This window comes from Mustela nigripes, chromosome 14 (genome assembly GCF_022355385.1).
Source record: "Mustela nigripes isolate SB6536 chromosome 14, MUSNIG.SB6536, whole genome shotgun sequence".
NCBI lineage: Eukaryota > Metazoa > Chordata > Mammalia > Carnivora > Mustelidae > Mustela > Mustela nigripes.
This window is the reverse complement of record NC_081570.1, coordinates 72,919,160-72,941,752: the sequence shown is the minus strand read 5'-3', so window position 1 is coordinate 72,941,752 and position 22,593 is coordinate 72,919,160. Positions and strand designations below refer to the sequence as shown.

The window sequence follows — 22,593 nt, the reverse complement described above, 5'->3', positions numbered from 1 at the left end:
TTTCTAAAACTGGGAATATATTAGTTGTAGTTCTCTCTGTAAAATGAAAGGTTTGGACTAAACAATTTTTAATTTCTCATTTAGGTCTAAAATTCTAGAATTTTAGGAAACTAAAATAAAGCAGGGATAAACAGACATTGATATAGCCACCAGAGGGGCACAATAAACTTGAGATATAATGAATTTAAAATGACCAGAATTAAACACATCTTATTATAAGTAGATGACATCAGTAGCAAAACAGATGCCTAATAAGTGAACCAAAGTCTTGTTAATTTGTTTAGGATATTCTTACCTAAAATGAAACCTATGATTTATATTTGAAGTTACCAATGACTGAAATAGCTCACACATTTTCATTCACCTACAGCTAGGACAATGGAAATGAATGAATGCATTCTCTTGCTATCTAAGGAAAGCCTTAAATTAGCCAACGCTTCAATAATTAGAGTAGTTTAGAACAACAAAAATGCATTTTAAGTATTATGTATATAAACTTTCCTATTACATGAATTTCCTCCCTTTTAGCTCAGTGCTAATGGAATAAAATCAATTAACTGTGAATTTATTATAACTGTACTGCAGATTCCATACCACTTCTATGAATGTAATGTATCTAGGAGTATAATGCCAAACACTACATGTATAAATCTTTATTGGCTAATGTTTATGAGCTTTTGGGCTATATTCAGATTTTACATATTTCTATTTTGTTAAAAATTAAAAATTGCTAACATCTCAAAAACTTCCTCAAATCAAGCTCAATATATATATTGGGTACTACAGAACAATTCTCATTTCTGATTCTTGCCCAAAACTATCACTGTTCTGCAGCTTTCTTAAGTAAATTAGTACCAAATAGGGAATTGGCCTTGCTACTACAGAAATATAGGGGGTGAGTATGTCTTGGCATGAAACTGCAGAAGTAATTAATTCTATGTAGAGTTTGGGTGAATATTAAGGTAAACATCAAAGATAATGAAAAAACAAAGTCAAACTATAAACTTTACACTTTTCTCTAAGTAAATTTTGTTTTCTTTGCCAAAAGTGAAAATACAAAGTGCCAGTTAAATTAATGTCTTTCACTAGAATAAAAGGCACTATCTATTTATATATAAATTTATTTTCTAAAATCTGAATTTGGCATAGCTAACATAGTTGGCAATTAGAACACAAAATTTCTTTTCCTCAAGTTCCAATATTACTTCAGCTAATATTGTAATTTTTGTTGGACTAAGGAATTCATGGCTTTGACTACTTTAGACTTTTACATGCAGATAATAGCAAGAGAAGGCACTTTACTCAAGATGTAGAAAACACAGTAGGCCAACAAACCTTCAGCCATTTTACATGCAGGAAGTTGAGCATGTAAGAGAAATTTACCATATTGTTATCTCCTTCAAGGCGAGCTGAGTTAAGTTGCTTAAGTGCATAGGTAAGAGACAAAGAACACATTATACCAATGAACACAGTGAAACAAGTCACTTCTTCACAATAAAGAATACACGAACAAGTATTAAGAAAGCTGATAAAATGGTTTTCTACTTAAAAAGAAAACTATGTTGTTCTATGGGATTTCACATTGTGGTGCCTATTCAACTTTTCCAAAAGACTCAGATTTTTAAAGACAAAAACATGATGCTTGATTGATGCTTATTTTAAATTAGAATCATTTAGGAAAAATGCATCACTTTAAAAACTGCCAGTTACCTACAATTTTTATTAAATTTTCACCTATGAAAGCCCTTCTGCCTATCCACAACTTCCCTAATCAAAAATCATTTCTATTTTATGAATGTATGATGCCTTCAACCATGTTCTCTCTCAGTCAACCTCAGCCAGGTCTTGGCATAACCTGAAGAAATAAGAAAGGTATGTCAATCCTTGTATTTTTAATAAGTTTTAAATTCTTATATGTGTACATTAAGGTTAAGTTATATGATGGTGCTCAATTTACAGATTAAATATTTAGACATCTGTGGAAATGCTCAAGTGGGCAGAGGGACACTCACAAGACTGTGTATTGTGAAGATGTACTTTCCACATTTGTATACCCAAAACTGAGGTCTAAACCTCTAAATATGAGAGAGAACTTTGAAACCAGATGATTTTTTTCTTCTCTCTTTTAACAAAAGTCTAAAATATTTTTTAAAAAAATTTATATAAGACTAAAGAAGGGTTAATGAATGTCAGTTCCTCATAATTTAAATGCAGAAATTTTGTCTTTGCTTCTTTGACAAATTTTATATTATTTTCAAAATTGTGTTTTTGTTCATTGTGAAACTTTCAAGTAGGTTTTCTTTCTGTTCAATTGGTATATTTTTGAGAAATGCCTTTGATGTTGCCTTACCATTCTACAACATGCTAACTAATAAAATACAAGCTAATAAAATCGTAATACTGGATACAGGCATAAATATTTTACTGACAGGGTTAAATCATCAAAAAGTTCAATCTAGTATACTAGATTGTGAACTGAGGGCAGTAGAGATTTTGCATTTATCTCTGAATTTCTCAGCAAAGTGCCTTGTACAAAATAAGCATTTGATAAATATAGACTTTAAAGAAGTCACCAGAAACTAGTAAACCAGTTAAAGAAAAAAAAAGTGCCAATACACACAGGTCCCAAACTTTACTTGCAGAGAAATAACTATTCACTAAACAATCCAAGACAATTTATGGAGTGAATTCAAAGAAATTCTGAGATTAGAGTAAGCTCTTCAAGCTGCCAACTAGGAAGGAGGAAATGTGTCAAAGAAGAAAAAAAGCAAACACAACTCCTAGTGGTTTCTATTTTTCTGTATTCTTCAAATAAACAGAAAAGAAATACAGAAAACCCCTCCACCAAAGGTCACAAAATAATAGGCATGTCTCAAGGCTTTATGTAATAATAAAATAAGAGAACTATTCCTTTCTAAAGTATTTCAGACCTACTGCTATAAAGTTTGAAGAAAAATGGGTTGGTTATTTAGGGGAAAAGAACACAATTATAATCAGGAAATGTGAATTTCTGCCTAAACGAATATTTTAAATATTTGACTATAGTTAAATTTGTTTTATGCAATATATAAATTCTAGAAAAGCTATGTATAAATGAAATTGTTCAATAAAGTCACTTGTATAATCTTTCATTTTTATTTTAAATGTAAATTCTCATGGAAAAAATTTGTCCTCAACAATACTTAGCACAAAAAAACTGTCAAGAAAAAATCTGGATATATCAAAAGAATCTTTTAAAATTTGTCTACTACTGATTCTTACATATTTTTATATGGTAAATGGTAAATGGTAATGGTAAAATAATTTAGAATAACCAAAGGTCCTTATAAGGTGTTAAATCCATAAATTTTCTGGAACTTTTCTAGGTAAAAAAGATTACATTATTCCGTAATAATGCTTGTTAAAGAAAATTTTGTACTGATACCTGATGACAGTATTCTCATTCCACAGTCATTATTGGGCACATACAGGCATTTTGAATGAAGAGATTTTGACTTTTTTCCAAATGATTCTTATTTATCTTAACATTTTTCCTGATTATGAAATTAGTATCTTAAAAATCAATTTCTATTTTACACATAAATCTACTATTAGCAACTAAAACTAATTCTAATTTAGAGTACTTTGCCACCCATAGTGTTCATTTTTAAAGTTCTGATTCTGTGGAAAGTGTGTTTTGGGAAGTTGGGGTGTTCTTGATGATGACATCATGATAAATCCTGAGGTGAAATAGCCAGAGAATTTGGATTTAATGTCTTGTCAAAGCAAGCTCTCCTCCAGCAGTGACTAGTACAGAATCTCCAAAAGGCTGTTTAGAAGAAAATATTTCTATAAGCAATTTATTCTGCTCATATAAAGTGTTAGGGTACTTTCACAAGACATCACTGTCCAATGCCAATTTTACCAGTTTAAAATTTCACTGTGAAACAAATCTGAACCTCTTCTTTTCCCAAACAAGGGAGCCAAAGTTGTCTTCCACCAGCACTGTGGCGTATGTTCGTTAAGGCAAAGGTTCTTGATGACAGTGGTAGTGAGTTGGGAACAGAAGGCAGGGCGAATGTCAAGCTTCTTGACAAAATATATCCCTTAGTATAAATTAAGAATTAACTTGTTAGCCTCCTCTAATAAATTCAGACTTGTTTATATTGTACTATTTGATCAATGTCTTCAATCTTTGGAATGAAAATATAAACTGTATAAATAACAGGTCAAATAAGTTTATAAATAAAACCTTAATGTAAATCATTATATTATTATATTTAATATTTAACCAACTCCATTTAAAAAGATTATTCTGAGGTTGATTTTATGAAAAATATACCAGAAGTTATGTATTCAAATGGGTTTACTCCTCTTCAAAATAGTCACCTATGTGTCCATGCTGCAACTATTTGAATTGTTTTGGAACCATTCTTGGTGACAATGCCTTTAGTCAGTTTGACTCACATATGGAAAGGAAGTAAAGTTTAATTTTTAGGTCACACATGAGCAATCTCAAACTTGGTTCATTCTCATCTTAATTACTGTTTTTCTATTTCAAATATAATAAACCTATCTCCAAAAGAGTATTTGCCTTCATCACTGAGGATATATAAAGAACATGACAGAGCTTTAGGAGCTCTTATAACTTTTATTTTTTAGCAACAGGTGTATCACTGAAACAGTACTGCCTGTGGATATGACTGCTTTGCACTGATTCGGATGTATTAAGTTCTGATAAGTTTGTTTAAACACAAAACAATACCCTAAAGTCATATTATAGTCTTAGTAACAGACTGTAGTTTGCATGGTATAGGAGTAAAATATTTTACACATTTTAAATTTATCAACCCAAGACGTTTTTCTATGAAAAAACACCACTTACTGAAGCTCTAGTTTCTGCAGCTTTTGCCTTTTTTAGTCTGGTTTTTGCAGCATCCAAATCGAGTCTTTTATTTTGTAATAGTTTCCTCTCTTTCTATAAATATAGGGAAGAAAAAAATAAAGGCTAGTGATGTTAAAATCCAGTACGAGTATGTACATTTAAAGTATCATTCTCCATTAAATACATGAATAATCTGATAAACAAAGATCAATGATTACAAAATTGGCTCTGAAGTGACGCTGGACTCTTTTTTCTTATGGTTTTCAATTTTAAAATAATGGAGACACTCTAGATGCCCAGGAAATCTGGGAAAGATGGCAGGTGATGGCACAAAGGAATGCCAATTTTAATATTTTGCAGTTTTGCCATTTAGGGAATGTTTTGCTCTATCTTCTTGGTTGTCACAACTAGGGGGTGGGAGATGTTACTAGGCAGAAGCTAGGATGCTTCTAAATATCCTATAGTGCAGTACAGCTCCTACAACAAAGAACTATTTTACCCAAAATATCAGTAATGCCCAGATTGATGAACTGTTTCAAAGAGATTATCTAGGAAGTACCTATGGTAAAGGAGGTACGGGCCTAGGTTAAAGTTCCTTGACACCCCAAGTAATCTACATCAAGGACTGGGCAGGCTCCCTTAATGTGCCATAGCACTGAAAGGAACTCTGCTACTCCAAAGGAAATTTCAAATTTATAGACTGAATACTGAATAAACAGTAGTAAGGTATCTTGGAATTCCTCATGGTAACTTCAATAGGCAAGTTTATAAAAATTCACTGCTTGCTTTATTAATTCTCAGATTTCATATATCACATTTCATCCTACTGACAATCTAAGATCCTTTAAATCATATTTCAACTTGGTGGTTTTTCCTGTTCTCGGCAAAATACTTTATACACAGAGATAAATTCATTGTAAACATACTGAGTTTCTAGAATATTTTATAATAAGGAATCTGCAAATTAAAGTTTAAAGTAGTATTCACAATAAAGAACAATCTTGCAAAAATCTTAGGAAAAAAAAAATCCACCTAGATCTTAACTCTCCATTGCTGGAAAAACAAACTAAAAAGTAGTATTAGGCTTGGGAAGGCTATTATTTATTTCTTCAGCAATAACACACAGCTGTGTGAAGAGAAGATAACAGACTTCTAGGGATGCAAACAACAGAAAGCTCAACAGCCAGAAGTATAGTAACTAGGTTTTTGGCTCCCAGTTTAAATGAAAAACCAACATGGCTATACTATGGAGATATTTTGTGCCATATTTTTATCATTATTCCAGGAACTTCTCTACAAATTTTAGTGCTGGTAATGAACAACTGCTGATAAAATCTCAATAACACTGCAGGGACACAAAGATGACATATATATTTTCAATAGTTCATTTTGGTTAGCTTTGCGTCCCACTGAATATGTACCTAGCTAGATTACTTAAATTTCTAATCTGCTACATCTACACAGTCAGTAGGAGGGCAAATTATTCATTAAAATGGTAGTAATATATATAAATTATTTTACTACAAAAAAAAGGGAACATTTTCCAACTCACAGCAATTGTTTTGTAATCTCCTTCTATAAAGTTTCTTAAAGGAGTGAGAAAATTTAAAGCTGATGTTTGAATCAGCTCTCTGTCTGCTGTTCCAATTCGTTTTTGTGTTTCTCCACATTTAATAAGGGCATTACCTGCAAAGGAAAAAAGTGTTTTGTTTTGTTTTTTTTACCATCTTCTGGTAATTTTAGAAAATAAAATCAGCAATCTGATCTGCTTTAAAGTTAGTTATCACTTGTTTACTTAAAAAAATCCAAGAGAACTAGCTGTCATTAGTTTTATTTTAAAAGTAAATTTAAGATTAAACCTGTTTAATGTGTAAAATTTTCCTAAAATTAATAGTTAAAATTTAGAAATAAAACTATAGAGATTTTAAGCATTTTCAGACTTCTCAAAGAAGTATCTTTTGAAGGCCATGATGTGGTCAAGATGGCGGAGAAGTAGCAGGCTGAGACTACTTCAGCTAGCCAGAGATCAGCTAGATAGCTTATCTAAAGATTGCAAACACCTGAAGGCCATGATGTAAAATTTTCAATTGTACATTTAACAGTTATTCAATGGATTAATGCCATTCATTTTACAGTATTTAGGTTATTACCTTCTGACATAAAGGTAACTATTAAAACTTCATGTTCATTTTGTTCCAGAATTTATGAACTATTTTATAAATCAGTACAATATGTAGAAAATCATTTAATTTACCTACATTTCATACCCACATAAGGACCAATTTCCTGTAGAAGTCTTAATAAAGAGAATTATTTGCCATGAACAATAGGAAAAGAAGCTATAGAAATCTGAAATAGTCTTATATTCTGAGAAAATTAGATTTGAGGGATAATAAGCTTTAGAGTTATACATTTAAAATGTCAGCACAGCAACTAACAAAGCAACTAATAAACATAACTGTAAAACATGATTATAGAAAATCTGAACTGCATGAAGAAAATAGAATGAAATATAATCCAAACATCTGAAGATAATCACTGTTAACATTTTTGTAGTACTGACATTATCATGTAATGAAAGCACTAGTGGTGTGTTCAAACACTATGTGCCAGACATTTTATTATAAAAATAAATAAAACCTCAAGAAAACTTAAAATCACCTAGGAGACATATGTAAACAGAGTTTATAATACATCAAAAGAAGTACTATAACAGAGGTTGCAAGAGTCGATGGGAGTACAAGTGAAGAATTCATTTAACTTTTTAGATGTAAAGTGATAAACGTGAATTCTCAGAGTAATAGATACTTAAATATATTAAATATTAAATTGAACTATTCATATTTGCTGGGCACCTGTATTTCTCACTTTATCCAAAATGTAAACAAAAAATTTGGAGTGAAAATTGATTCTACTAATATTAGATAAATGTTCATGATGTTTCTAAGTAGTAAAAATCTATAAGTAAAGCTAGTTTTTAGCAGATCTTTTTGCCTTTTGCTTACCATAAGCTGTTCCTGGGCCAAACTCAGTCCCTGCATCAATCATATATTGTCCCAAAAGTTCTGGGTTGTTTATACGACTTGGAGCTTTTCTATCCAGTTTCTCATAAACAAATTCTTCTATCCTGGCATCTAGGAGAAAGGTTTAAAATTATCAATGATTTCAAAAAGCAAAACTATTTAAAATTTTTTTTTACCTACTACCATTTATCACCCTGTAAAATAAGATGACGTTAGCACTTTTAAGTACGTATCTTCATACTTAACTTTTAATTTTTATACTAGAATATTATATAGCTCTATGAAACTTATACTTTAGAAAGCTGATAAAGTATTTTGGCACAAAAATATTTACTTAAAGTAAAAATATCATATGATGAATATTCTATGAGATTCTAAAAGCGTTGTTCACCTAATGTCTAATGAAGTTGTCTTTGCCTCTTTGTACAGTCTGATTTTTAACTTTGAATGTATGTTCATTTCAATTTCAAAACCAGGGATTTCTAGCTATGAAAATATGGATATAAAGTGTCTATTAGAACCAAGGAGTCACATACTTCTAAAACCTTTATCATGCTTTGCTTGCTCACATGCTCTCTCTCCTTCCTAGAGTCTAAATATAGGCATGGGAAATTAAGGAATAGAACAACCTAGGTTTGGAACAGTCACAGACCGACATCAGTAATATGAAGTCATGGCTTAATTTTATTTAAAGTACAAGATATATAGATATCTCTCAGCATGTATTCACTCAAAAGTTTTTGCCATTAAAAACGAGGTCAAGGGACGCCTGGGTGGCTCAGTTGGTTAAGTAGCTGCCTTCAGCTCAGGTCATGATCCCAGAGTCCTGGGATAGAGTCCCACATCGGGCTCCTTGTTCCGCAGGGAGCCTGCTTCTCCCTCTGACTCTGCCTGCCACTCTGTCTGCCTGTGCTCGCTCTCGCTTGCTCTCTCTCTGACAAATAAATAAATAGTCTTAAAAAAAAAAAAAAAAACGAGGTCAAAATATGAGATAGGTTAGAAGAAATAGCAGAATGCTAGTATACATAGAAAGGAAAAAAAATCAGTAAAATCTGAATAAATGCTTGGTTAGTGCAATATACAAAATATTCACACCTGCACACCTGCCTAATAGATATGACAGAGACAAATGAGAAAAAGGTCAGTTTCCAGAAGTAATGATTAACTATAAATCCAATTTATCATCCAAAGAGAAGCTAAAAAAAAAAAAAAGGCTCCTTTTAAGGATCTCAGATAATTCTTCCACAAGTGCAAGTTTCACACAGTGCACTGAAAACTTAAAAAGTGAATTGAACCAGTAATAGAAGCACTTGAGGAGTCAGCACAAGCATTAATTATAATACATAAAATAGGCTACTGGAATAATACTTGTTTTGTGGTAGACTCTGGAGCAGCATCAGAAGTTCTTAAGCAGGACTTTAAAAACCTTTAAATTGGTTCAAACCAAAATGAGTCAGTTCAAAACATAACCATTTAGAAGATGCTAACTACATTTCAGAATTTCATTTTCTGACTAAGAGAGTCATTCTTAGCTTTGGTGCATTTCTATTTATTTGGTCAAAAGTTTAAAGTTGAATCCTATGTTGACTTCATTCAGTTAGTGAAACAATTTGGCATATTTTAAGTAAATGTTCATTTCAATAGGACATCAACAGACCATAATAAAATCTTAAAAGAATATGTGGGCAATACTGCTATAATGCGATAGATATTTTTGAAAAACCCTAGGTTGTGGAAAATTATACCCTAAAAATTACAGGACTTACATGTAAAAGAGGTTTGGGCCTGACCAATCATAATCTATGTAACTTTATAATCAGAGAACAAACAAACAAACAAAAATCTAAATTTGTTTACTACTTTAGACTTAAAAAAACACTAATGTAAAACTGTATTATATGAGCTGCTGTAACTTTGTACTAATGAAATTCCCATTTACCAGTTGTGTATGAGTTTGTCTGCCACTCAGAAAAATATGTAGAACAGACTACTTATGTGAAGAACTCTGGACAGAGCAAGGAACATACAGAAAAATGTCTACTACTTTTTTTTTTTTAAAGATTATTTATTTATTTGACAGAGAGAGAGAGAGAAACAGTGAGAGAGGGACACAAACAAGGGGAGTGGGAGAGAGAGAAACTGGCTTCCTACAGAGCAGGGAGCCCAATGTGGGGTTTGATCCCAGGATGCTGGGATCATGACCTGAGCCGAAGGCAGACACTTAAGGACTGAGCCACCCCGCCACTCCATGTCTACTACTTTTTTAAGGTGCTCTGGTACATAATTTATGTAGCCTTAAATGAGTAAGAAATACCACATGGTGCCCAAAGATAATAGGCCTCACTCAAAAGTGTAGAAGGCCTATTTCAAAAGATTATCATGATTTAATTAAAATGGTACAGAATTACTCATGTTTTGTTTAGGTTCATAGGATAGCAGCAAAGATTAAAGTTTGGAACTTTAGTATCTAAAAATGAGCTTATTGCATTTCACAACATGGTCACAACACTGGGGAAAACGGGAAGGAAAGCATTTGCTGCCCTTGTTCTTCAGTTTTGATGTGTAAAGCTCAGAGTGAAAAGACTGGATTTTGATGCACCAGATTCTAGTTCTGTTTCCACTTCTAATTAGCTATTCTACACTGTATAAAATGCTAACTTATGATTTGCAATTAATAAACAATCATGTACCTTATTTGATAAATTATTGAGATGGGTGATCTGAAAAACCTTACAGTTGTCTGAAAATCAAATGTAATAATTTATGTAAAAACATCAAACTTAACATAAATAATTGGTAACTATGTAAGTTTCCATATAATTTTCCCTTAATTATTTAGGGACAATTATCCCCCCCATGAAAGGAAGATTAATTTATTGCCATAGCCCTTCCTAACTCTTAAAATTAAAAGCCACACCTAGGGTACCTGGGTGGCTCAGTCTATTAGGTGCTGACTCTCCTGATGCTGACTCTTCTGATCCTCGACTTTGGCTCATGTCATGATCTTAGTTTTTGAGATCAAGCCCCACCTTGGGATCCACACTGAGTTTAGGATTCTCTTTCCCTCTTCCTCGAGGTATGTGTGTGGGGGATACTTGTATTTCTCTTCCTCTCTTTCAAAACCAAAATTCATTCCCTTAAATTTTCAAAAAGATTCTATAAAGACATGGAAAACCCAAGCAGTGAATCTGTTAGAGGGTACACAGAGGTGTTTATCACCCTCTTCTTCACCAAAAGGACGCGCGCACGCACACATACACAACCAATACACCTGAAAGCCATAAACCAAAGACTGTTTTCAAGAGCCATCAAAATTTTTAACATTAAAAAAACCTAACGGTATCCTTTAATCAGATTAGTCAATACGGTAGACAAAGGTAAAAAGTTTCTTACTTGGATTTGGCTGCAATAACACTTCAGTTTGTTTCATTATTTTTTCTGTCCATATTTTGGTACATTCAGCTTTGCTAAGAAGGTTCTCTAAGTGAGCATCCAATTCTGTCTTCTCTGCCTGGCCAAGCTTTTCTTCTGTGAACTGTTATTAATTACAAAAAAAATTAAATATATCTCAAATACATTTTAGGAACCTATATCAATAATTAATAACTCAAACCCAGACAGTCCTGAACATACAAATAAATGTAAATCATTGCACCGAATGCTTTTTTTTTTGCCCCTATGGAAATTTATCCGTACCTTTTTTACAGCACTTACCCTGACCTTCTCTTAAGGTTACATCTGCTAGAATGGATAGGGTAAACTCTAGAAAATCTATAGGCTGCCTGGTATATAAAGTATACAAATATTTCTTACATATAAAGTAGGTTAGTATAGTGGTAAGTAATAAGAACTTTACGTCAGTCAGTACTAAATTCAAATCCCGGCTGCACTACTAATTTTGTGACCTAATCAGGCTTTTGAGTATTTTTTTCCTTAGGTATCTTCTATCATTAAAGAGAGATGATACATAATGTACAGTACCTTGAGAATTAAGTAAGAGTACGTATGTAAATCACTTTCTTCAGTGCCTGGTAATTATTATTTTGAATTTAAAAAGGGCTGCTTATGTTTAATACAGCTTTATATTAATGGCACTTTAATCACACCTAGTTAGATAGGCTTTTATGGGATGTTTTGGGAAACTATCATTGAAGTTGTTTCTTCAGGATATGTTCCAACAATTGATTCACAAACTAACTTCTGGAACATACACTATTTCTACTATGGAAGAGCATTTTTTTAAAGATCATAATACGTAGTTAAATATACTCAGCCTATCAATTTTTATTACCTTGAGTGTGTTGGTTTTTGAGGGAAGGCAGCATTGCCCATACATAAGGAAAGAGATAAAAAGACTACTATGTAAATTTTATGGAGACTTTTGAAGACTTTTAATTAAATACCTCTAGAATAGGTGGCTTTCTCCCATTTTAACAGAGGCATACCACTAACACTAATTCTACACTCATTAGCCATGACTCATTTCTGGCTGAAAGAATATAATATATACCTTGTTTTTTTCTCCCCTTTCATTTCATAAAATATCTTCTGTTGCTCCATTTTTCCGAGTTTTATTATGTTTCTTTCAGCATCCTTCTTATTGGCCTAATACTTTATGATTACCAGTTAATATTTTTAGTTAAAAAGTCCTCTAGAATGTTATTCTTAGAGTCTGGTTACAAGCCCCCCTTGAAGGTCTTGTTCAGGGGCTAGAAATAAATGCTTCAATAGCTTTTGTAAAGCCTTAGGTCTTTTCAAGACCTGTAGCCAAGCCCTCAACTGGTAGGTGGAACGGAGAATATCACTTCCAAAGCTATTGCCTAAGCCCACAATCTTGCAGTGTACTGTAACCAAGGAGAGGAACAGGAGATGCATTGGGCAAAAGATCAAAACCCTGATGCCAAGGTCAGTTGGATAACTACTACAATTTCACTTTAACCCACTGAGCCACCCAGGTGACCCTGCAATTTCACTTTAAAAGAGAACTATGGTATTCTCTACAGATCCCTGAAGATTTGAGGCTACAGACCTTCTACAGAGGGAAAGGTTAGAATTCCACATGTTCAAAGTCTACCTCTAATGGTTAAATAGATTATCTCTCAGATAAAGCAAGGAACAGAAGGGGGAAAAAAAAGGGTAATTTACCCAGGTGAACATCACCTATAAAGAATGATCTACCAGTAGAAAAAATTCTTAACTTAGCACCTTAATAAGAAAGTATATTTATTTGATTGATTCCTTCAACAAATATTTATCAAGCATCTTCATGTGTGCCAGGCATTATTCTAAGCACAAGGATTTCAGCAGCCAGAAAAAACAGACAGGTTTCTGCTCTTAGGAGGGCAAAAAACAAACAATTTGATAATAAGGATACAAAGATAAAAAGACAGTGGACAGAGGACTGATACAGGTGGTCCTATTATTTCTTGAATGAGTGACTGAACAATTAACTGAATGAATCAATAACTTTGAATATAGAGGAAGGAAGAATTCAATCTGCAGGAAGGGAAGGAAACAGGAGAATCAGTGAAGGCTTCAAGGGGAGAAGGATATGCAATCTTGGCCTAGACATGGAGAAGAGAAGTTTGAGTGTGAGATGTAGGTGGTTAGACAGAGACCTTCTCTGAGCAGGTAACAATTGGCCTGAGAGTGAACGCTAAGAAATGAGGGTTTCTAAGGGCAGCGCATAGAGTTCTCTGATGATTTATCTTCCAGTTGCATTTCTAGAAGAATCATTAGCACCATCTTTATATATCCTACTTTTTTAATAGAAGTCCTTAACTTACATTTAACAGCCAAGAATGAATTAAAACAATTCACAGACTCATAATTTAAAAATCAGTATTAGGTAGGTCAGTTTTTGTGCAAGGCACTCTCCTAAGAAATAGAAGACGTGGTTGCTGTTTACAGGAGAGCTAAATGAAAACTATTATATAAATAATATAAACTTACAGGCCTAGTTTCTTCAGCACATAAAATCATGTTTAACTTTATCTAACACATCGTTTAGAAACAATGGAATTAGAGGTACAGGCTAGAACTTACTTAAAAATGTTTATAAATAGCAATTTATAAACAGTAGTTCATCAATAAGTTTATCTAACACAAGTTAGGTTTCAGGGCAAATTTTCTCCCAATAATATTTCAGAGAACCAACAACTAGAAAGCTAATTATTTGGAAAATAAAATATTTCAAACTTTAGGTCAGAAGATTCCTTTAATTATTTAGTTTCTCCTTTATGATTCTCATTATACTACCTTACAATATCTTTCCTTAAATACTTTGCTTTTTAAGTGAAAAGACAGAGTGTGAAAGTATAACTGCAAAGCTCAGTATTTGCAACAAGCTATTTTTTGTATGAGTCTGAGCAAGAAATAAAGTAAACTGACTTAGAATGTAAGATCCTATAAACACGGTAAGCAGGTTTTTAATATTTTAGCTCAGAAGGGTAAAAAACAAAACCCAAAAATATAAGGAATGCCTAAGTATGAGTGAGGTAAAGTTTGATTATAGAAAACCAGTTTAGAAAATAGCAGTTCTGTAGGAAAGCCCATGTGAGCAGTTTGTTAAGTACCAGTAATAAAGTCTGATATTTACTCGCATTTTCTGGGAGTAAAAACAGTTGCTATTCTTTTACTCTACCTAACTCTGTACTTTGAATTCCAGTATGTTACATATGTTCTTGTTTTATTTTATTTTATTTTTTTATGTTCTTGTTTTATCTTTTGTCTTTAACATTTTCTTTTCTCAGTAAGATCATTTATAAAGACTTTTTTTTTTTTTTTTTTTAAACTTCTGTGGTTTTAACAGTGTCAGGGCTTAGTATAAATTAGAAAATGCCATATAGGGGCACCTGGGTGGCTCAGTGGGTTAAGCCTCTGCCTTCAGCTCAGGTCATGATCTCAGGGTCCTGGCATCGAGCCCCACATCAGGCTCTCTGCTCAGCAGGGAGCCTGCTTCCTCCCCACCCCTCTCTGCCTACTTGTGATCTCTCTCTCTCAAATAAATAAACAAAATCTTAAAAAAAAAAAAAAAAGAAAAGAAAATGCCATATATAAGCTGTACATTTTATATCAAATATTCCAAAAAAACCCTTTTTAATAAACAGGTAAGAATCAATATAATATATAGGTAAGAATCAAAACTTTATTGATAAACATTTTGCCTAAGGTGTCAGTGTCATGTTTTAATTCCACATGTTTATTCAATCATAGTCTCATTACACTATAAGACTTCCAGTAAATATTTGCTGATTTTAAGATATTAATATTTTCTACTACCATTATACAAATATATTTCAGTTCTTCCTAGCCCCTGTGTCTTTGCTCATAGCACTCTGGTCAGCTGGATCTTACAGCCCACCTCGGCTTCCTACATGTATTCAATAATCATCAAATTAAGAGTAACTTTAATCCTATCTGGAATGAATAAAAAAAGGCAGGGGTACAGAAAAACATTACTAATGTTATCATATATTTAAGCTGAAATCATACATTTAAATTTTATTAAATATGTATTTAATTACATTAAAATATATTTTATATAATATATTTATATATCATATATTTATAATTTCATAAGAATTAATTACATTAAAATAATTTAATTACAAGACATATACAATATGTCTTGTAATTGTAAAAAATATGTAATATGTTAATATGTAATATGTAAAAAGACATATACAATATGTCTCGTAAAAGACATAATATCTCCCATGATTTTATTGTAGGGGTTTAAGGATTTTTTTCCATCATTAACCAGAAAGTATGACATATTAGCAATATAGTATCATTTAATACATTTTCTCTAATACATTTTAACAAAGCATCTACTATAGAAAAGAGTTATATCAACTAAATTTAGCTTTATATTGTTAATCAAAATACTTGTGGCATATATATTTTCTTCTATTGTATGTGAGATGTATAATCAGCACATGACATGATTCTTGCCATCAAGGATTTTATGATCTTAAGAAACATAAAATGATAATAACAGTTTGCTTCTGAGAAAGATAAAAGACCTGTTCTTTCTTTAAAAAAAAAAAATCCTTTTCCCAAATACTAAAAATCTAAGTCTAAAATCATTACTATTTGTAGTCTCCTACCAGCTGTTAAAAACTATAGTTGATTTTAAGCATTTTAATGAATTTTTTTTTAATAAAAACCTTTGTGAAAACAATCTAAAATGAAAGTCAGAATATATCACAGAAATCCAAACCCAATGTTTTCCTAGATATTATTTGATGTACAGTTCTCTCATAATTATCTCATTAGTAATACAGTAAAATGACATGAGAACAGAAAGCTTAATCCCCTCTCTTTATACATTTTCTGTAAACATTGCTTTAAGGAAAGGACTATGAGTCAGCCACATTATGCCAAGCACAGTGATCCTTTCTTTATTACAGGATGACCATATAGTCTACAGTATGAAACACGGAGCCTGGATTCCATACCATGCTTTACCACAAAGAGAAAAGGACAACAGGTAAAAAGGCTTTGTGATGAAAGGCAACTACTTAGTTTGAACTCTTATCCTCAATTCATGGGTAAAGTAATATTTTAAAAGTTATCTAAACTTCTTGGGGAAAAAATGTATAACACGAATTTTAATTATAATGTGTTAGTAAACTGTAAAGTAGGTCCTTCTCAACTCATTCTCATTTTTGGCTGCTCTTCGGAATTACCTGGGGAAGCTTTCAAAAACGATGATGTCAAATCCAATCCCAAGGATTCCACTTTAACTAGACTGGGGTGTATTCTGTAAAGATTCCTCACGTAATTTTAAGTGCAGTTAAGACTGAGAAATACTGTTCTAAGCACACGGGTGATTATTTTAACATCAGGTTAACCATCTTCTATCTAGTAGTTTACTAAATTCACACCAATAATACCAAAGGATATGATGTTTTGGGTAACAGCAAATATGCAAAGTTTTTACATAACAAGAAAATGTATGGACTTTGAATGTGACAAGTTTTATTAGAATTTAAGAGACATATAAAGTTGTTATAGTTTAAATTCCATAAAGGAAACAGGATTTCAAAAGGGCTTAGACCAATGTTTAGCCAATTTGGAAATCCATCCAGATACAATCTAATAGAGGAGTTAGTTGAGGGCAGCATTGTATTCATCTTTAACTCTCCAGGTTAGACACACCATTACTTGTTAAATTAAATCAGAGATGAAAGCCAAGCTTGCAACTAAATTTTAAAGACTTTTTTTTCCTCTCAGAAAATAGCTGGCATTCATGAAGTTCATAGTATAACTTCAGTAGTTAGGTCAAAGGAAATGTTAGAAAATTAAAATGAAACTCCTAAGTAATTAAAGTTGAAAATTTTGGGGGGGGGGAAGTATATGGTCTTATTTTAAAGATGGTGAGCAAAAGTTTTGCTTCAGTATCAATTTTGAAATAAAAATGTGTCCACTTGGAACATTTATCAAATGAAGTAACAGAACAATACTTCAAAAATGGATATTTACTACAAAGAAAAAAACTATTATGACAACTGGGGCAATGAAGTTTTTGAGGGCATCAAATAGGTCTCATTCATCTTTGTACTTCAGTGCTAAGCACCTAGGAGGTACTCAATAAATACAGACTGAATTAAATAGTTTAATATTTCAGACTGGCATTAATCAACTCCAAGTTCAGCAGATATGTTAGAAAAATACTAATAAAAATAACAAGATCATTTAACATGCTAAATGATTCAAAGAGTAAACTTTGCATATGGATATGCTGCTTGGCTAAAATGATATAAAAAATTTAAAAAAACAATGTTGGATACTGTGAGAGGGGAATAAGAAACAGTTGATTCCTCAGGACATACAAACTTAATAAAGATGTGAAAGCCAGAATTTTATAGCTCCAAGGGACCTTACATAACACTTATTAGATCATGCCACATGATTGTACAGAATTAAAAAATGACACAGGAGTTCACATCAAGCTCTTGTGGTCTGAGATGGACTTTAAGATTTATCTTGAGGGAAGGAAAGAATACACAAAGAGGTAGGGGGTGGAGGGTGTTCACAATGAGTTTAACTGTATGAACATAAAGTCTAGAGTTAGAAAAGTACAAAGTATTTGGGGAATTAAAAAATAATTTGATAGGAATACAGTATTTATATGAGTGAGAGAAAAGAGAAGGCTGCTCAACTAAGGAGTCTACCAAAAAGACAGTAAGAATAGCTTTTAAGATACTAATAAAGTAACAATTTATGGAGGTCAAATTACCTGATGCTTTTGTATTTTTTTATTTTGAGGGAGTTAAGAATAACAAAAGCACCCAAACATACTGTTAAAGAATGAATATTCCTATTGATTATACATTTTTACCTCAACATTCTTTCAAAGTTGCAAGACATATAAACAGATTTTATGAGTGAGAGTAGAGTGGTAAAACCCATTTGTATGTTTAATAGTTTTGTTTTTTTTTTAAAACAGGGAATGTTTACTTGTTAACCTAAAAATTTTTAAGTAAAATGAAAGATATGGCAGTTGGTCACTCAAAGAATGGCCTATTCCTTAAGGTATAATTTGAACAGAAATTATTATTTAGAAATGTGAAAGCTGAATTCCATTCCTACTGTTCTTATTGCTTATAATGAGTGACTGGCATAGCTCTTACCTATTCTTAGCATGAAACTTGGCACCTGACACTATACTGATGTCAATGCAATCTGACTGGGAGTTCAGTTATCAACTAAGTACTAAAATGACAATGCAGTGTTTTTGCTGAAAGTTACCACACAACATTCCAAATTTCACGTGTTATGTTTTCGAATGAATTTTTTCCCTTATGTAATAAAAAAAAGTACTGTGCAAAATGTCAAACATTAAATTTTAATAGTATGTTAAAACTTAGCTTTGTAACTGTCAACATTCTGTCAATGTTTCAACTTTTCTCTCTTCTGGAGTATTTTAAAGCAATCTTCAGACATGATATAGTTCATACATAAATATTTCAGAATCTATTTCTAACAGATTTAATACAAAAAGACATATTGAGGAGTCTATTTCTGCTGAAATTTTTCCCTTCTCAGTAAATGGCTCAAGCCAAAACCGTATAGACACCCTTAACTCATCTTTCTTCCTAACCTAGAGCCAATCTGGGAAGGAATATTGAATAGATTCTGAACCTTCTCTGCTATCACTCTCACCTAAGTTTTATTACTTTTTGCCCATCCTATGGCTATAGCTCCCTAACCAATGTCCCAGAACCTCAGTCTTCGTACTTTTTCGTACTTTCGTACTTTTTCCTTCTGCCTAAATTGCTTTTCCTCCAAAAAACTGGAACTGTCACTTCCTTGAGGTCTCTTGGAATTTGATCCTATTGAAAAGGCTTGCCATGATTATTATGCCTATACAACATGGCAAAAACTGCCATCCCCGCCATTAACTTACCACCTCTCCTTCACCTGATATATTTACTGTTAGATTATAAGCTCCAGGAGGGCAGATGTTTTGTTAATTTTATTCACTGCTCTGTCACCAGTGTCCAAAATAGTGTAAGGCAGACATGAAATAGGCATGAAAGTATTTAATACTGAAAATCATTTGATAGCTCAACAGATTAGGAGAGACTTTTAAAAAATTTGAAACAGGGGCGCCTGGGTGGCTCAGTGGGTTAAAGCCTCTGCCTTCAGCTCAGGTCATGATCCCAGGGTCCTAGGATCGAGCCCCATATTGGGCTCTCTGCTCAGCAGGGAGCCTGCTTCCTCCTCTTGCTCCCTCTGCCTGCCTCTCTGCTTACTTGTGATCTCTGTCAAGTAAATAAGTAAAATCTTTAAAATAAATAAATAAAATAAATAAAAATCTGAAACAACAAGTTATTAAAATTCACCTAGGAAGTACATCTTTTGAGAACTTTGCTAGATTTTTTATATCAACTCTATCGACAATTTAAATCAAATTCCAGTACACGTGTCTGTTCCATTTAAGCACTGTGCATTATGTACCTGAAAACATACCCATCTTTAAAAGTGTCATAATGTCAAATCTCCACTCCGCAAACAAAATCATTAGGAATCAGCAATAAACACCAAAGGCCTCTTTTCAGTTAACATTAAGTCTCACAAATCAAATTCATTTCAGACCTTCAACCACTCATTCTTTTTGCACACCCCCATCTTTGAGCTGTTAAAAGTAGGTTAATTTAAATCAAGAAATTATTTTAACCATATAGTTCATTTGTCTTTAAAATACAGTTTATAATTTCATGGAGAATAGGGAACTGAGGGTTAAGGCAGCTAGCTTATTACTATGCAGATTTTGGAACTGAGAAATCAAGACTCAGAAGGAATTTCCCATGCCTCAAGTGTTGTCTGTTTAAGTATTGTTGAAATGCTCAGACTGTAGTACCAGATGATCTTTAAGGTCTCTCTAGCCTGTAACATTCTATCTGCAATGCCTATCCTGGAAGAGAGAAGTAACTTGAAATGAATTAGTAGATTAGAGAGAGCACTTGGCCATTTACTAGCCATGCAAGTTAATCAAGCTTCTTAACCTTTCTAAGGCTACTTCCTCATATATAAAAGGCGTTAGTAACATCTATCTGGCAAAATTACAGAAAGGATAGTAGGTAATCTGTCAATTGCCTTGCAAATGTTTGACAGTTTTTTCACAATATAGGCAGCTATTACCTTGCACTAGTTCTACCATTCTTTTGCCAAGAGCAGTGCAATGTTAAGATCAATCACATCAGTAAAACTGGGGTAAAGGAGACAAAGTAGTAAAGGCAGGACAAGTGATTTACATTTCAGTATCAGTATGGTATGCATATTAGAAAATTATTTGTGTTTTCTCTTTACAAAAGAGAATGTTGTTGCTACCGTGACTATGCCATTAACAAACACCAGATTGTTTATAACTCATGTTGTGAAATTTACATCTGTTCATAGATTTAACTGAGTTGGCATAATGTGGGTGATGACTATGGAAAACTGTCCAAGTTCCCTAGACTGATACTTCTTTGCGGAAAGCCGTGAGAGAGCCAAATTTCCCCCCTTAAAAGCGTATCTGAAACACAAAACTCTAACATGAGTAAGACGAGTCTCCCCCTCCCCCTCTCCATGTCCTACAGTCGGTGCTTCCCATTTTGAGAATGAGTGGGAACCCCCAAACTCCAGACTTCCCAAGGCCTTGGCGGAGTACGTACGCCAACTGGCAATCACCATTTCACCCGCGGACCGCCCAAGCCCAGCGACCGTCCTTCCCCAGGGAGAGAGAGGGCTGGAGGGAACGGTCTTGGCAGCTCTTTGGGTTCAGGGGCAGGAAAAGGAAACTTCCTTCTTGGACTCGGCGGGGAGAGTGAGGGAGACGAAAGGAAAAGGGTGGGGGTGGTGCCCGAAGGGTCCGTCTTCAGGGCCCTCGCCCGTCCCGGGAGGGCGGCCACACCAGCACCGTCGTCGTGGGGCCAGAAAGGAGGGCGGTGCTGTGTCTCGGCCCGGGGCCGAACTCTGGATGTCCTTCAGGAGCGGGGGACGCTCCCGGCCCCGTCTCCACCCCGTCTCGCTTCCGGAGCCGCGGCGGTTGAACGGGAAGGGGGCAGAAAACGGCCGCCGGACCGGAGGGGCACCAGGCCGCGCCCATCAGCCAGGCCATCTGCCGCAGGCCTGCCAGCCAGTCGGTGAGGCCGGGTGCGGAGAGCGCCGCCGCCTCAGGCGGCCCCCTTGGCCTCTCTCTCGGGCGCCGCCGCCCCTTCCCCCCACACCGCGGTACCTGCACTGCACGACTGAGGAAGGTGCCCGCGTCGGCCGCCAGCTTCTTCACGTTGAAGTCCATGATGTTCATCCTGGGCGGCAGCCGGGCGGAGCTGCCGGCTGACCTAGCGGGGAGGCGCCGCGGCCGGGCTGGGGCGCCGGGCGAGAGTGGCGGGGGCAGACGTGGTAGGTGGAGGGAGGCGGCGCCAGCCCCGCCGCCGCAGCTGTCGTTTCCGTGAAGGGGAAGCGAGAGGGTGGGGCGAGGAGAGAGAACGAGCGCCTCGGGGCGGGCCGCGCGCCCGGGCGGCGGCGGCGGCGGCCGAGACGCAGGGCCTGCTCCGCAGGCAGTGGGGCGTTAGCGTCCGCACTAGCGACGATGGGCGTGCGGGACACTGACGGACTGGTAATCCGCCGTCTGGGGCGGGGTCTCGGACGGAGGAAGCCGGCGCGGGCCGCGGGGTGGAGCCTTCCCCGAGGTTATCGCGGGAACAGCGACCCCTTCTGGATCGCCGCGGCGCAGTCGCGGAGCGGGGCGCGCCGGAAGCTCCGACGCCCGCACAAGAGGGAGGGTCCTGTTAGTCGCGAGAAGGGATCTCGGTTTGCATTTAAGGCCCTGAAAACTAAAAGCAGAGACAACCCAAATCCCCCTTTTTGTGTTAAGAGGAAATCTGAAAATTGTGGTATAGAATCACACCATCTATGAAATTAGAACCAACAGCTACCCTGTCGTCTTCTAGCGACCGCGCGCCCTGCTGGTCCCGCACGCCTGCTGGCCCTCGGCGAACGTTTGCTATTAAAAAACGGTTGAATTTAGAGTCCCCACCGAGTGTGTTCGGCAGCATTATTGAGAATCTTCTGTGTACTAGGACTGAATCAGGTGCTGAGATACCTTTCTGAACAAGACGGTCCCCGGCCTCACGGAGCTCTCAGTTGGGTTGCCTGACAACCTTCGGGGATTTCTCCACCCCGTCCTGAAGCGCCGTTAACTATTTG

The 22,593-nt window shown here is 35.0% G+C and overlaps 1 protein-coding gene across 2 annotated transcripts in view; it reads right to left on the bottom strand.

Moving 5' to 3' along the window:
- Positions 1–22,021, bottom strand: part of LOC132001083 (endophilin-B1) — a 33,169-nt gene extending 11,148 nt beyond the window's left edge. Inside the window, exons 1-6 of one of the 2 annotated variants that reach the window (XM_059375300.1) lie at positions 21,620–22,021; positions 11,281–11,422; positions 7,870–7,998; positions 6,417–6,550; positions 4,865–4,957; positions 1,384–1,422 (exon numbers count right to left, since the gene is read on the bottom strand). In XM_059375300.1, the coding sequence (XP_059231283.1) occupies positions 1,384–1,422; positions 4,865–4,957; positions 6,417–6,550; positions 7,870–7,998; positions 11,281–11,422; positions 21,620–21,691 (609 nt within the window). In that variant the 5' untranslated portion in view covers positions 21,692–22,021. The remainder of the gene's footprint in view (positions 1–1,383; positions 1,423–4,864; positions 4,958–6,416; positions 6,551–7,869; positions 7,999–11,280; positions 11,423–21,619) is intronic. The other variant, XM_059375301.1, reaches the window with a different exon arrangement.
- Positions 22,022–22,593: the final 572 nt, after the last annotated feature.